This window comes from Lynx rufus, unplaced genomic scaffold, assembly GCF_022079265.1.
Source record: "Lynx rufus isolate CCGP_SWC_20201006 ecotype Redwood Valley unplaced genomic scaffold, mLynRuf1.p SCAF_5, whole genome shotgun sequence".
Lineage (NCBI taxonomy): Eukaryota > Metazoa > Chordata > Mammalia > Carnivora > Felidae > Lynx > Lynx rufus.
The window spans coordinates 15,360,832-15,376,433 of NW_025814867.1; the positions used below are offsets into that span (position 1 = coordinate 15,360,832).

The 15,602-nt window shown below is 41.0% G+C and overlaps 1 protein-coding gene across 8 annotated transcripts in view; it reads left to right on the forward strand.

The window, feature by feature from the left end:
* NEK10 (NIMA related kinase 10) overlaps positions 1-15,602 on the forward strand; it is a 208,433-nt gene that overhangs the window by 21,618 nt on the left and 171,213 nt on the right. For 5 of the 8 annotated variants that reach the window (XM_047100316.1, XM_047100309.1, XM_047100310.1 and 2 more), the window contains exons 6-11: positions 3,468-3,509; positions 4,859-4,937; positions 6,051-6,118; positions 7,808-7,887; positions 9,298-9,384; positions 12,081-12,305. In XM_047100316.1, the coding sequence (XP_046956272.1) occupies positions 3,468-3,509; positions 4,859-4,937; positions 6,051-6,118; positions 7,808-7,887; positions 9,298-9,384; positions 12,081-12,305 (581 nt within the window). The remainder of the gene's footprint in view (positions 1-3,467; positions 3,510-4,858; positions 4,938-6,050; positions 6,119-7,807; positions 7,888-9,297; positions 9,385-12,080; positions 12,306-15,602) is intronic. The other 3 variants (XM_047100311.1, XM_047100315.1, XM_047100317.1) reach the window with 1 other exon arrangement.

Sequence of the window (15,602 nt, forward strand, 5' to 3'; positions counted from 1 at the left end):
GAGATCTGACAGGGCACTCGGGAGGTGTTGCTGTCATCCAAGTGTGCGGTCATATTTGCTTCTCAGGTTAGTAGTCAGAACCGTTAAGCCCAGGTATGCGCATGCGTAACTTGTGGTTTTGGTTTGCTGCAGCTGACACTCTCAGGTTAGAGCAATCCCATTGGTATGACCAAACGAAATATAGGGAGGACCCTGATTCTGTGAGCAATCTCCTAGCCTTGCTCCAGTCTCCATAGGAGCATGGGGGGCCGAAGCGGGGAGTGTTTATTTTGTAAATGAAGGGCAAATTTTTGAGTATGTAACAACAACATTCTCAGAGAGTGACAGACACTCTCTCTCTTTCCTATACGTCATAACAGTGCTTCTCCAATGGTGATCCACAGGAGTTAATACTTATTCAGTGAAAAGACGTGTGCTTCAATTAATGATGTGTGGGAAAAACTGCACTCAGTTCTCCCATTGGAGGCTTATAATGCATGGCGGGTGTTCAAAGTTCTGAGGGGCCCTATGATAAAACCAATTGTCAAACTCTGTTTAAAGTATTATTTTACAAGCTGATTTGAATTTGGCCATGAAATTATTACTATTTTTTAAATAGAATGTCTAATGCTACCCACTGCACAGAATAAAAGGGTTATTCCCAGAACAGAGTTTGGGACTTAGTCCCAAATTGTTAATACTAATTATTGGATTGATATGTTACTTGTCAAGGCAAAAACTTAAAAACGACCATGACCATGACCAATCATTTAAACATTATTCTCTCCCGTGGTGTCTTTTCACTTCCAAGCCTTCAAGTCAACAACTCCCAGATTTCAATCTTTTGCTCTCACGTCATTTTCCATGGTCTTTTGTACTTTTCTCAAGTGAATATCCCATCAGTAGCTCAGTATGTCCCAAATCGAGTCTTCTCTAACCTACACTAGACTCTTCCTGTCTCCTTCCTTATGTCTGTTAGTATCTGCCACCCCTTAGTCCCCAGGCTCAAATAGGTGACGTCTTCTACTTTGTTCCCTTTCTTCTAGCATGTCTTCATGTTTACTTGATCACACGACTTCACAGACTATCTCTGCCTCTCCATTCTCCTTCCCACTGTCACCGCCAACCAACTGGGCTTCTAGGTGGCATTCTTTCCCTTTCTGGTTTATTCAAAAACCAGAAGGAAGTCCCCACAGCTGGTTTCTTTCTTTCTTTCTTTCTTTCTTTCTTTCTTTCTTTCTTTCTTTCTTTCTTTCTTTCTTTCTTTTTTCGTCAGAGAGCATGAGCTGGGGAGGGGCACAGAGAGAAGGGGACAGAGGATCTGTAGCGGGCTCTGTGCTGACAGGCTGACAGCAGCAGGTCCTATGCGGGGCTCAAACTCATGAATCATGAGATCATGACTTGAGCCGAAGTTGGACGCTCAACCAACTGAGCCACCCAGGTGCCCCCTCACAGCTGATTCTAATCATCCCTCGTTCACACATTTTCATCAGATGTCATGGCCCTCATGACAGAGGTCACATTCAGGCTCACATCTAAGCCCTCCCACAGTTTGGTCCCACCTGGCTTTCCGGACATTATTCCCAGTAATGCCCTTCATGGAATCACGGAAGTGCTTCTCCTGATGTTCTTTCTGCACAACTTCCGTGCACCTTTGGACCTACTGTCCAAATCTCCCTGGTTTTCCCCAATTTCTTCTCAGCAACTCTATCCATCCTTCTATGCCCTTTCGGGGGCTGCCATCCTTATGACATTTTCCTTAGTCCTCTCAGCAGGATGTTATGTGTTCCTCCTGGAGCATCATAGCACTTCATGTATAAGTGTTTTATAACGCTTACCAAATTCTGTCTTGAGTGCCAGTTACTTGTATATCTAGCGTATGCTTGCCTAAAGCTCAGTGCAGTAGGCCTCGGTCATCTTCACTGCATATTTGTGTCCCCTTCAGAGCCTCACACAGGGCTTTTATGTAATAAGAATGAAAAAAAATTTTTGAACAAACATAAGGAGTTTTATGTGTTATTTTTACATGTATAAAATATTCTGCCATAAGTAGGAATAATGTGTACAGTATTCTTCTGTTTTTTAATTGTAGCTCTTCTACAGTAAAAACAATGATGAAAATTCAAATTAGTAGGCAGTCACAGAACTACTTTTTTTTTTTTTTTTTTTTTTTTTTAGAGAAAGAGAAAGAGAGGGCACATGAGTGGGGGAGGGACAGAAGGGAGAAGGAGAGGGAGAATCTTAAGCAGGCTCGACGTTCAGTGTGGAGCCCGGTGTGGGGCTCGAATCCACAACGCTGGGATTATGACCTGAGCCAAAATCAAGAGGTGGATGCTCAACCAGCTGAGCCACCCAGGCGCCCCACAAAACTATTTTAAATTGAGTTATAAGCGTGGCTTCATAGTTAGTTGAAACATGGGTATGTTTAGTGTTTCCAAATTCACTTCACATCGAACAAGGAAACCTTGACAAGGAGGCCTGAAGAATCTCAGCCTTTTGTTCAGCCTGCCCACTCAGTTGGCTTCATGGTGGAACTAGATTGTTCTTCCCCACACTTGAGCACTCATCACCATGCACGTCCAACAGAACTGGAATGATGGCTAATATTTGTCTTTCAAACGACTTCCTTGTAGGCATGTTAAGGAAAGAGATGCCAGTATAAATAAACAGGTTAGGGCCACTTGAAACACATTTGCCTGAAGATGAATGTCAATATGGATGATAGGAGAGCATTTGCTGTTAGTAGAGTTCCAAGCTGGCCCCTCTCACACCTGCAGCCTCACAGCCCGGTCTCCCCCAATTACCACTTTTAGAATAGTTTCGTGAAATGCCTTCTTACTGGGAATTGGATTTAAAGACCTGCATCAGGAGACGCTTACGATGATTATGCTTACCTTTGTTTAGAGTCAGGGTTTAATAAGACCATTATCCTCTCCATTTTAAGGAGGAGTCCCATAGAGCAATGCTTGCCAACTTTTACTGTTTGTGGATTACCTGGGAATCTGTGGAGATTCAGAGTGTAATTTGGCAGGAGATTCTACACTCCTTACTAGCTGCTCTGTAAGGCTGATGCTGCTGTCTGTGGACCACACTAGGCAGAGGCCCACAGGAAGGTCCTGGGAACTTGGTGATGCTGGATTCCATTCCTATCCAGGCTGGTCACTTAGGCAAAGTGGCTTACCTTTCTGGGTCTTAGTTGTCCTAATCTGCAATGTGAGGAGGGTGAAGGGAACGATATCTAACAGCCCTTTCCAGCTGTAATATTTTATGATGACATGAGAGGAAATAGAAAGAATGAGGAGTCAGGCTGAAGGTCTTATTAAGAGTTTGTCTTAAATGTGGTACAAATAACAAACATTGAATTTATGTTAGAATGTGGACCTTCAAAAAATAATTATGTCTCATGATTTAATCAAGAAATTGCATGTAAAATAACCTTGCCCTCCACCCTCATCTTTTGTGTATGTTCTGTTGTTTTGTTTTATTAGGAGATACTCCATAGCTTGGGCGGGATTGAAAACCTAGCGCAGGTAAGATTCCTTTGTGGTGGCTCGTCTGGCCTTTCCGTTCCACGCCATGGCTCGGGGCGAGGATTACGTAGGTGTGTGACAGCAGATGGCTTTCCTACCTTAGGCTGCCGGCCCAGGGCAGGAGCAGGCAGGGTGGATAAGTGTGCGTATGGCAGGATACTCACAGAGCAGGAAGGGACCCATGACATTTTGTTCCAGGTGATTTTACCCAGCCTGCTGAAACAAGAAAGTTCTATAAAAGGTCACATGTCTTTAATTAGTAATGAAAAGAAATAGGTGTTGGCTGGCAGGACCAAATCCTCAGCATTGCACATACCAGATGAGGGGAGAAAATATTGGTTATGAAGATGCTTATCATTTTTCCACAAAAAAAGAATTCTCGTGCTCACTGAAGTATTTCCAAATACATGACAATGTGAGGAATGGTTTTAACTTCACTTAGTTTTCTGCTTTTGTAGCTACTGAGGGAAGGTGAACAGGTAACTGTATATGTTGAGCCAGTTAAATGTTTGGGTTTATTAGGATGATAAAACAAAATTTTCTAGGCAGGGCATTGGGTTGGAACAGCCCATTCTCCTAAAACCTATGGCATGTACAGAAAGAATGATTTTCATAATAAACCAATGGCCCTGCAAACTCATTCCATATTAATGGAAGATTAAATTTAATGGCAGTTTAATGCTAAACCTATCTTATTTTATTATATTTTCATTCCTGGGAAATTGCTACATCATGTCTAGTTTTTATTTTTAAGATTTGTCTTTTAATTGGCTGGGGGCTTACCTCATTTAATGGCATAGTGTTTCATAAAATCATATTCTAAAGGATCCTCTTATCCACCTTCATTTCCCTTGTAATATTAGAAATCTATGTGTGTTACTCTGAGCCTATTTCTTATATAATCAATTATCTACAGTGAGGGATTATCAGACTACCCCCTACCCATTTTATTCTGATTATTGGTATATGGGGTATGACGGTTGTGTGTGTGTGTGTGTGTGTGTGTGTGTGTGTGTGTATACATATACATATACATATACATATACATATACATATACATGCATATGTGTGGTATTTGGAGGCAAATTACACCACGAACTTATTTAGTTACGAGTCATTTGAGGACTTTTGAGAGTTTACATAATCTTTCCGTGGTCCCTCCCTGAAATTCAGGGCATGCAAGAGAAGGTGAAGAATCTAGAAACTCAAGCTACCTTTTGCCCTTAAGTGAACCTGGCCCAGGGACCCGAGTATTATTTGGTGTATCTGTTGTGCCACCTACAGCTCATTTTCAGAAGTACACATCTTGTCCTTCATCTGCTCTCTTGTTGGTTTGGTCCCTCCTGCAGTACATGGAGATCGTGGCCAATGAGTACCTCGGCTATGGGGAAGACCAGCACAGTGTGGACAAGCTGGTCAACATGACATGTAAGTGTTGTCGCAGGGACACAGCAACTTTCCCGATTTGCTAGAATGAGCAGGATGGTCTTTTCAGCAGGAAAAAGGGTACTTAGAATACTTGTGAGTCTACCCATCCACAGTCATGGTATTGAGAGTCTATGCCAATAGTTCTATTTAGTGGCAAAATATACCCGGAAGGAAAACTTCAGATCACAACTCTTACCGTGAAAAGCCCAGTTTCGGGTGGAAGATTTTCAGTGAGTACAGGCCTACTTTAATGCAACAGAGACTTCCATAATGGCAGATTTGGGTAAAAATATTTTTTGCTTTCTTTGATGTCTATTAAAATGTCATAGGCTATTCAGTTTTCATCTATAAAATTGGGTTAATACTAATAATACCTACCTCATAAAATTTAAAACATTGTGCGCATAAAAAAAGAAAGAAAAAGACCCTGCTGTAATGATGATAACGTGAAATCATTGGTCTGTGGGTGTGGCACTCAATCTTCTCTCTTTGGAGGGCCCCACCTTCCATCCTCTCCAGGTTTGACGATCTGTAGGCCCCCTGTTGTTGTTGGGTGCTGGCCCATTTTCTTTGTGTGAATGGTCTAATTTACAGTGTTTGTTTCCACGGCAGCACACTGATTCTCAGTTAAAGGGAGAAGAGAGTATGTCACAAGCCCTCGGCACCAGGAAGTTTCTTTGAGAACAGCTGTTCTCTTCAGCTGGGGAACCTTGCTGTGGCCATTACCTTTACTGGCCTCCCCCCTCCTCTTTATACTTGAAATCTTTATAGGGGGGAATCTTTGAAGAGTAGGTTTCACTTTGAACTTTTAGAGGACCCTGTTGAGGACCTTAAGGGGAAGGAGATGTTTGCCTTTTTTGTTGTCTCCATATTTATTGTTATAATACTAATATATAATAATTATTAGTTGAGCTTAAGAGGTAATTCTCAGAATTAAAAAGAAAAGAAACCAAAAAACTCTGTTCCTTCTCCCTCCATTGTTTCTTTTGTGTTATCTGTCTTCCCATCTGCCCTTTCTCTGCTTGCCCTTCTGGTAATTCAGACCTGAGTGTCTATGAATACTGCTGCCTTTAAGCACCGAATCCCTCTTTCAGCTATTTCCTTTCTTTATAGATATTTTTCAAAAACTTGCTGCTGTCAAAGACCAAAGAGAATGGGTCACCACAAGTGGAGCCCACAAGGTGAGCCGTCCCAGAAGGAGTGAACACTTCAGCTCCATATGTCAGTGGATTGCTGCTGAATTTGAGAGCCCCATGATCAAGTTTCTTATAATTATAGTTCACAAAATCTACCCTAGAATTGTACATCTCTGCCAACCCTTTTATATTCTTTATTAGTCTAAGGAGCATATATGGAAATAACAAACAGGTTTCCTGAAACTCTTTTTTTTCTTTTTCCTATGCCACTTAAGAACAACCAAGTTCATTGTTTTATTTAAATGTTGCTTGAGAAACCCTGGCTATATATATATATATAAACTTACCCTAGGTGTGTGTTAACAAGTGAACAAATAAAGCGTATGTACACATCTAAATACATTCCATATGGCACATGGGGTTATATTTGTTTGAACCGTATGAAATTGTCATGTCTATATGCCAATTTCATATGGTTCAACTTTGTAATCAGATGGCATAGTATTACAGGCATCTGGATCGAATATGCATTTCAAGATAAATGAATGCAGGTTTAATTAAAACAGACTAAATTTATATTTATAGTAAAACTGTTTAGGTGGGAGCTGCCTACAGCCAAGTTGTAATAATCTGTTGAGTTGTCATATCCCAGGAGGTTACTTCCTAGCATGTACCAGAGCAAGGTTGCCTAAAATGTGTTCACACATGCTGCCCATTGTGTAGGAGATGATTCTGGGTGACATACAAGTCAACACTTTTCATTTTGATAGCCACATATATTTCACCGATACTATCACTGAGAATTTAAGGAACATTTTGAATAGCATTAAGGAGGATATGGCAAAAATTGTGGAAGGGATATGTCAGGGACTGAAGTTTGGGGAACATTCTATTAGAAGATAGAGAAAAAAGTGAGAGAAGAATAAGAGGAGGGGATGAGAGAAATGAAGATAATGATAGCTTCATAAAAACACGAATGAAATCATAAAGGGGAAAAATTGGCATAAAAGAAACCCAGATCTCCTCATCAGTTGTTGCACGGCTTACAGCTCTGGCCTGCAGTGTGTTTGGGGGTGTACTTTTGGGGGACTCTGAGTTCTAAAAGTCTCTGGGGAAGGGGACCTCAGAAGAGGCAACTGATAATGTACAGACTTGCAGCTAAGTCATGTTACTTAGGATGATGCCTGGAAGCATCGATTCATGCTCTTTCAACATCAGTTAGAAATCTCAGAGGCAAATGGAGTGCTTGCTAATGTTGATATACCTTACTTAGTTTGGCGGGGGGTGGGAAAGAGAGTTTTCAATACTTTGGTGGAAAATAGTTCCTCAGTTTGGAAAGAGGCTACCGTAAAGCCTGGTTCAGAATGAGCTCCCGATGACTGGTTGCTACCAGTATTGTGGTTTCTATTATTACTCTCTCTACTTCTCCTTGGGGAGAGATCAGAAGAGGCAGAGCAGACCTCCTGGGCACATGAAAATAGAGGGAAGAGTGAGACCTTTGGTCGTGTAGCTTGGTGGCTTTGGCTTCCTGCCCTGGGTAAGGAATGGCTACAAGGAACTTGTCTTGAGTCTCAAAGCAGGAAGGGGCCCTACCCCCTGGAAGAGCTGGGTGTGGTGAATGTTTAATAAAACTCCTCTTGAGGTTAAGCTCAATGATCTTTGAAAGAAACATTATACCACCCAAGAAGCTTGTAGCACTTACGCAATGAAACTTTCTTTTACTTCATTTTTCAGACATTAGTAAATTTACTTGGTGCCCGAGATACTAATGTTTTGCTGGGTGCCCTTCTGGCTCTGGCTAGTTTAGCTGAAAGGTAAGTGTATTTTACTGTACTTTTCAGTTTCGCTGCTGTAGCAGTTTAGGTGGGAGAGACGGAAAATAGATCAGTTTCTCTAGTTGCTTACCTACTTAGTTATAATTTGTGAAAAATAAGCATGGAATAGCATTAATATATAGAAGAGGATCCTGGACGAAAAAGTATCATTTTAAAACTTAAGATGGAAAGGAAAATCCCAGTTTAAATTTTTTTTTCATTTTTTCCTAACCGGAAATACTTACCTAGTCTTTTATCCAACCCTCAGATACTTCCACTTTCAAAATTACCACAATTTTTCTTTGACAACTAAATCTCCCCAATCTTAAAAAACATTCTCTCCTATGTATTTATTTTAACATCTAAAACATTTTCAAACATTTTTACCCTTAATACAATTCTGGGTAGCATGTTCCCTTTATAGATATCATGATCAGTTTAAGTAAAAGTGCTTTAAATATATTTTTATGCCAATAAGTGGATCAATGCTTTTTTCTTTTTCTTTTTTTAAACTTTATAAGGAATAATTGACTACTCTCATTACATACGTTTAAAGTGCACAACATGATGATTTGATATACCTTATATATATGGAATGATTATCATGCTCACGACAATTAATACACTCGTCACATCACCTCCTTAACTCTGTGTGTGTGTGTGTGTGTGTGTGTGTGTGTGTGTGTGTGTAGTAATTACACTTGAAATCTGCTCTCATCAGCTGTCAAGTGTACAATATCACACTATTAACTATAGTATCCATGCTCTACATTAGATCTTCAGTATTCATTCTTTTCATTACTGTAAGTTTGTACCCTTTAACCTGTATTTCCCCCTCCTTCTAGCTAGTTGCATCTGGCAACTATTCACCATTTCAATCTCTGTTTCTGTGTCATCAGGTCTTTAATTTTTATTTTATATTCCATGTATCACTGATACCATATAGTAGTTACCTTTCTCTGTCTGGCTTACTTTACTTAGCATAATTCCTTCCAGGTTTATCCATGTTGTCACAAATGGCAGAATTTTGTTCCTTTTTATAGACAGACAATAATATTCAATTATATACGTTACATACACACACACACACACACACACACACACACACACACCTGTATAGGTCATTTTTATATCTTGGCTACTGTGAATAATGCCTATTATTACTTTTTTATGAAAAGCATATGATTCTTTTTGGAGAAAGGGAATTATGTTATCATCATACTGTCATTAAACAAATTTGAATTTATGACATATGACATTTATTGAATGTGGGAATTTGATGTAGCCCTAGCCCATGGAGCTATATTGCTTTTTGTTTCTCCTCCTGAGATAATATGAGAACTGGAGTATTAGATAAATGGATATGGTAAAGTATGTCTTTAGTAATTACTAATAGTTTTTAATTTGTAGTCCAGAATGTAGGGAGAAGATAAGTGAACTCAACATTGTAGAAAATCTGCTGATGATTTTACATGAATATGACTTGCTTTCCAAAAGGTAGGATTGCTAATAGGGAAAAGACAATACCATAGTTGATGAAAATTATTATAATCATTTTTATGATGTCCTGTTATTTACATTGTTAACTGAAGTTATGAGTCACCTTGACATTTATTTTCTCTTAAAGTTTTTATAAATAAACTAGAACAGAGAGGGTGTATTGATTTATCTTTGGTTTTGCACCACTTCTGGATCTGGGCAAAGAATCAAATTATATAAGTCTTACGATTACATCTTTAATATTTTTGTTTATTGAATTTTTTTTTTTTACATCCTGTGCCTTTAAGGAAAGAAACTCTGAGGTGGCTCTATTTTTAGTAATTTCAGATTATATGTTGAATAAATTATTAGATCGCTAAAATCTATTTTGCTTAAGTCAAGTAAAATACATTAAGATAGCTACTGACTTGTTTCATGACCATCTGTTATTATAACTCTAAACAGAACCGAAAATGCATTCATTTTCACTTGAACTTACATATTGCTCTGAAGAATTACTGTATCCAGATAGTTATTGGGTAGTTTTTAAATGGAGTTGCAACCTACATTATCTGATACTTAGTTAAGTAAGTCATAATTTTCTCAAGAAGTAAAGCAGGTAACAGACATCAAATAATGAAGTCCTGACACGTAACCATAGTAAACCGCCTTGAATCTTTCTTCTCAGTTTCACCCTCTTTTCCAAACTATACTTACAGAGTTGCTTACCTGAGCCCATTGCTAGGAAACAGCCTCTGCCCAGATGTTAGAATGCCAGAGATGAATAGGATAGAGTGTATAGTGTGGGAGAGAGGACGGGCATGCAGGTCAGTGGTATCACCATTGTGCTGTAAGTGGTGTGGTTGATGGGTTCACAGGACACCGTGGGAACAGAGAGGAGAAGCTCCCAGTCAGAGCCAGGGGTCATGCCAAGTTTCCGGAAGGAAGACGGAGTTATCTAGGCAAGGGGAGAGAACAAGTGAAAACAGAATGAGCTCCCACATGGAGGCATGAAATGGTCTTTGTTCGAGGCAGTGCGTGGTTGGGCACAGCTGGAACAGAGTGCAAGAGGGAAAGTGCCAGAAAACTAGACAGTTAATCTTGAGTTAAAAATATAGCTAATTTTTATCCAGCTTTCTATATGCCAGGCCCTGCTCTAAGTGCTTTTGTGTGTTAACTCATTTGATCGGCACAATAACCCTGTCAATTTCCATATTTTATAGAGGAAGCAGCAAGATGCCTTTAGCCAGGCCACCGTGGGCTCTTTGTGCCGGATAAGAGTGTGGTTTTTATCTGTGAACATTATGGGGACTCCCAGGAAGATTTTAAGCATGATCAGATTCATTTTGGGGGAAGATTACTCTGGTGGCTGTGTGTAGGGTGTGTGACGTGGGGAATGTAGCCACACGATGAGCTCCACTTAGAACAAGGAGGGAACGTTTGGTGTGGAAAGTTCGAGGAGATGAGGAATACTATTTGCCGAAAAACATATGTTCTGAATGTCAGAGCACAAAAGTTTGGGAGGGATTGGAGCTGTGAGAAATTGGCTCAGGGGAAAGGAACTGTAGAGTCGTGTGGGCATGAGAAGATTGGAGAGGCCAGTGACAGAGGGGCTTATGTCTTGGACACAATCAAGGATCGCAAGAATGGGAGGAGCGGCGGGGTTAGCCAGCTACATGACTTGTAAGAGAATTAATCTCGGCAGTTGCCCAGGAAATAGGGGGCCCTGAAGGCTCTTGATTGGCAGGGGCAGATTGGGAAAGGAGAAGCAAGCATCTTGGATGATTCCGTCTTCTGATTTGGGAAATTGAAAAGGCTGTAGTTTCATGAATCAACACTGGGCACATAAGAGGAAGAGCCAACGTGAAGAGGAGGATAATGACTTTGAGCTGAGACCCAGTGGGGTGACACACATGGTGGACTGCCATGTGGCTAGAACTTCTGGAGGTTGAGAGTGATGCCTGGGCCCGGCTCACGGTGCCAGGACAGAGCAGGTGTTTGAAGCCACGGGAAAGGATACCGCTGTCTAGGGAGAGTGTTTAGGGTGAAGGATGGCTCTATGAAATGTGCATCATCATCATGTTTCAGAGCTCAGCTGAACCCACCGTCACATGCTATCATTATCTTTATTTTACTGTCCGGATACTCACTGGGCACTTTGCGTTTACTTTCCTTGCATTGTAGGGTTGTTGTTGTTGTTGTTTCTCGTTTTGTTTTTGCCATTTGTGTTAGTCTTGTTTTTGTAACCACCTAGTAAGTTTCTGAAGACTTGGGTGGAGCTTTTATTTTTGTCTTGAGCACAGTGCCGGTCCTATTGTATGATACGCGGTATCTATTTGCTGGTGAGTAGGTTTTTAGCGAGACCAGTGGGCTCAGAGTGAGGCTCTGACTTAGAACAGCGGGTCAGCGAACTCTGACCTGCAGGCTAAATTTGGCTCCCTGCCCGTTTTTGTGAATAAAGGTTTATTGGAACATAGCCATGCCCTTGTGTTTTTATGTATTGTCTGTGGCTGCTTTTGCATAGATTGGCTCGGTTGGGTGGCTGGCAAAGCATAAAACACTGGCCTGCAATCCAGCCCCTTACAGAAAACATATGTTGACCTGTGACTTGGAAAATGTTACAGGGGTGCAGTGATGATGGCTCCAGTCTAAATGTGAAGTCACTAACCCGCCGTGCCGGGGTTCTCATTCTCCTCCCCCCCCTCCCCTTTCAGATTAACCGCAGAGTTACTGCGCCTACTTTGTGCCGAACCCCAGGTAAAGGAACAGGTGAAGCTCTATGAGGGGGTGCCCGTCCTCCTCAGCCTGCTCCACTCGGACCACCTGAAGCTGCTCTGGAGTGTTGTCTGGATTCTGGTTCAGGTTTGTGAGGACCCTGAGACCAGTGTGGAAATCCGCATTTGGGGAGGCATCAAGCAGCTTCTTCATATTTTACGAGGGTGAGTCAGAGGGGGCCTTTGGCCTACTCTGCCCCAGTCACTGAAGGCCGGGGAGCCTGCCATCCAAGGGCACAACTGGTACATTGGCACATTACCAGCTAACTTCCTCCCGCTCCTTGGCCATTGCTGTCGTGGACAGTCATTTATGCTTGTCACAGACGTGCGTGACAATCAATATCAGGGGCATTCATCTTTTAAGCTTCTTGGGAGCCCTCAAATATTTATCTTTGAAGCACAAGCGTCCAGTTCCATACCAGGAATATAGAAGGCCATCAGTCTGCAAATGTAGATTGAATGGAGATCCAGGAACCTGAAGAAAACATTTATCTTGCCCCCTTTTTCTTTTTTAAAAAATTTTTTTTTTCAACGTTTTTTATTTATTTTTGGGACAGAGAGAGACAGAGCATGAACGGGGGAGGGGCAGAGAGAGAGGGAGACACAGAATCGGAAACAGGCTCCAGGCTCCGAGCCATCAGCCCAGAGCCCGACGCGGGGCTCGAACTCACGGACCGCGAGATCGTGACCTGGCTGAAGTCGGACGCTTAACCGACTGCGCCACCCAGGCGCCCCTTGCCCCCTTTTTCTTGACGTGCTCTATGCATATTGTAATCCCAACAAATACAGTGATGTTCCTTTGAATTTGCTGTTTTCCTAAGATGTCTGCATCTGCGTATATGTCATTCATCTACAAAGAGAAAGCAAAACCTGCAATGAGAGAATAGAGGAATAACCCTTAGCTAAAAGGGGAGAAGACATTATTTATCAAATGATTAGCATGTGCTGACCCTGGTCCAGTTGCCCTTCTTTCCTCTCTGATCTTTCTTGCCTGAAGGTGGGTTAGCACCTTATCTGTCGTTCAAAAGTAGAATTCTAATGACACCCAAGACTTGAGCACAGAGAAGGAATGGTTGGTTAAAATAGTTTCAAATTGAAATTTTCTTGAAGTATGTGGCAATAAGTGTGTATGAGATATATTGAAGTAATGCATAAGGATATCTTTTGGTATGTCGGTGGGAAAGTTCTAGTACCTACAATTATCATAAGGCATAATTCAGCCTTATAGGTACAGAATCAAAGTTGAAAAGGAGCACGTCTGCCTGAAAGGAATCACACTTGTAATACAGTACATAAATAAAGCTCACTCTAATAAAAGCAGAATGACTTATTCTTAATACGACCAGATATTATCAAATCAGTATTATTCAGACTTTGTGCCTGTTGTACCTCTAGGGATATTATGGAACTCCATGTTGTCAACTTCATTTTCTGTGAGGACGTTTCCAAGTATAAGAACAGACTATAGAGATGTGAACAATAGCTTTGTTAATGATTTCTGTCGTTACCAAAACAAAGGAAAAAAAATAGAAACTGTTGACAGTGTACTCACCTCTACGAATATCATAGGAATATCTCAATTTATAGTATAAATTATAAATCTCCCATTTGTACTGTGGCATAATAAGCTAGCTCCTTGGATGTTTAGCAAAAGTTTTTTATTTTTTTGTTTGTGTGTGTAGAGTGCGGATGGTAGTGGTGGGCATTATGATTCACCAGTACGCCTAGTGCAATAGCTATGGACCACCCTCTCAGAGAGCACTTATTTTCCTTGATGATGAAGCGAATTTCTACCTGGTTAAGCAATACTTCAAAGATAAAACCTACCTTTTTTACCACTTAGAATTCAGTTTAATACAAGGCAGCAGTTTTCCTCTTTTGCTCAAGATGTAACCATCCTTAATAGAAAAGAGTTCATGCGTGTGTGGAGAGTCATTTTGCCAGTCCATTTCTATGGTGCAACGTTAGAAAACTCTTCCCTGGGAAAATGACATATGTCAACACTCATTCTACGTTAAATATGTCTCAGTGCTCTGGGAGAATTTATTACCCCAGCTGGGTAAACACTGTCCTTTCAGAGCTTGTGCCTGCCCCGGAGCTGCCTGGGGCGGGTACAGGGGGTGGAGGTTGCCAGATTGTCTGCCGGCTTGAGTATGAACAGGGATTGTTGTCAAGGCAGTTTCCAGAAAGCCTGTTCACGCCCATTCACCTACAGTCCTAAACTCAAGAGTGGTTCCTAAAAGGCTGTATACTCGAGTAGGGGGAGTGATCTCTAAAATTTGAGTTTTAACATAATTTTGTTGACAGGTAAGGTCACCAGTTGTGACTGTCCATACACCTTAGCTCCATTACCTTCTCAATGCTAGTTGAAGGAAAGGCACTAGTGGGCTCTGATGACACGGGAGGGAAGCCAAGGAGACTCTATGTTTGTTAGATTTAGGCACAAAGAAATCTAGATTGAGCTGCTGCCGTAAAAAATAAGTAAATGAAAAAAATATGGTATTCACATACAACAAAAAAAGAACAAAACAGATAAAAGACATGAAGAATCTATTGTAGAAGATGTTACCTTGAGTAAACAGAAAAACAAAAGCTTTATTTTATCAAAGATGTTAAACGGAACATGACATTTATGACCCGAGATTAAAGATGAGATGCTAGGACAACAGAAAGGGGAGGAGAGAGATTGCAGAGCTAGGGAAAAGGCAAGGACTGAATAATCCACAGAACTGAGATGTTCATCAGAGTACCAGACAGAAACTGGAATTAGTACAAGGAAGGGCAAGCTTGAAAAAAATTGCACATAATGTGGAGGAAAAAGTCAAAGGAATGAGAACCATTAGAGAAAGAAGGATATGGTTTGCAGAAGATGAGTTTTGAACTTGTGGATACTTGATATCCGGGGTTAAAGAATAAAGCAGAAGGAATAAAAAAAATTCAAAGATGTAATAGAAGAGACCTTTACCAAAATAAGATTGGAATTTCTTGGAAAAAGAAAACTCAGAATGATGAAGACTGAAATGTAGTCAGGTGTATTGATAGCAGCAGAATAGAGTTGAAAAACAAAGGTGGACATGTGGAGCAGTGGGGAAATGACAGTCTTTTCAATGAATAGTGCTGAGTCAGTTCAGTAACCATTAGGGGAGGAGGAAAGGAAGGATGGAAGGAAGAGGGAGAAGGAGGGAGGAAGGAAGGAAGGAAGGAAGGGAGGGAGGGAGGAAGGAAGGAAGGAAGGGAACAAAGGAAGGAAGGAAATGAAGAAAGAAAAAGGGGAAGGAAGGAAGAGAAAAGAACCCTTACCTCACACCACACTCAGAAATCCATTCTAGGTAGATTAGAAGGTGAAACAATAAAGATAACACAGGAGAAAACTTCACTACCTGGGAGAGGCAAACATTTCTTAAACAGGACCCACAAAGCACTGACCGTGAAGGAAAATTGATAAATTGTGCATTAACTTTT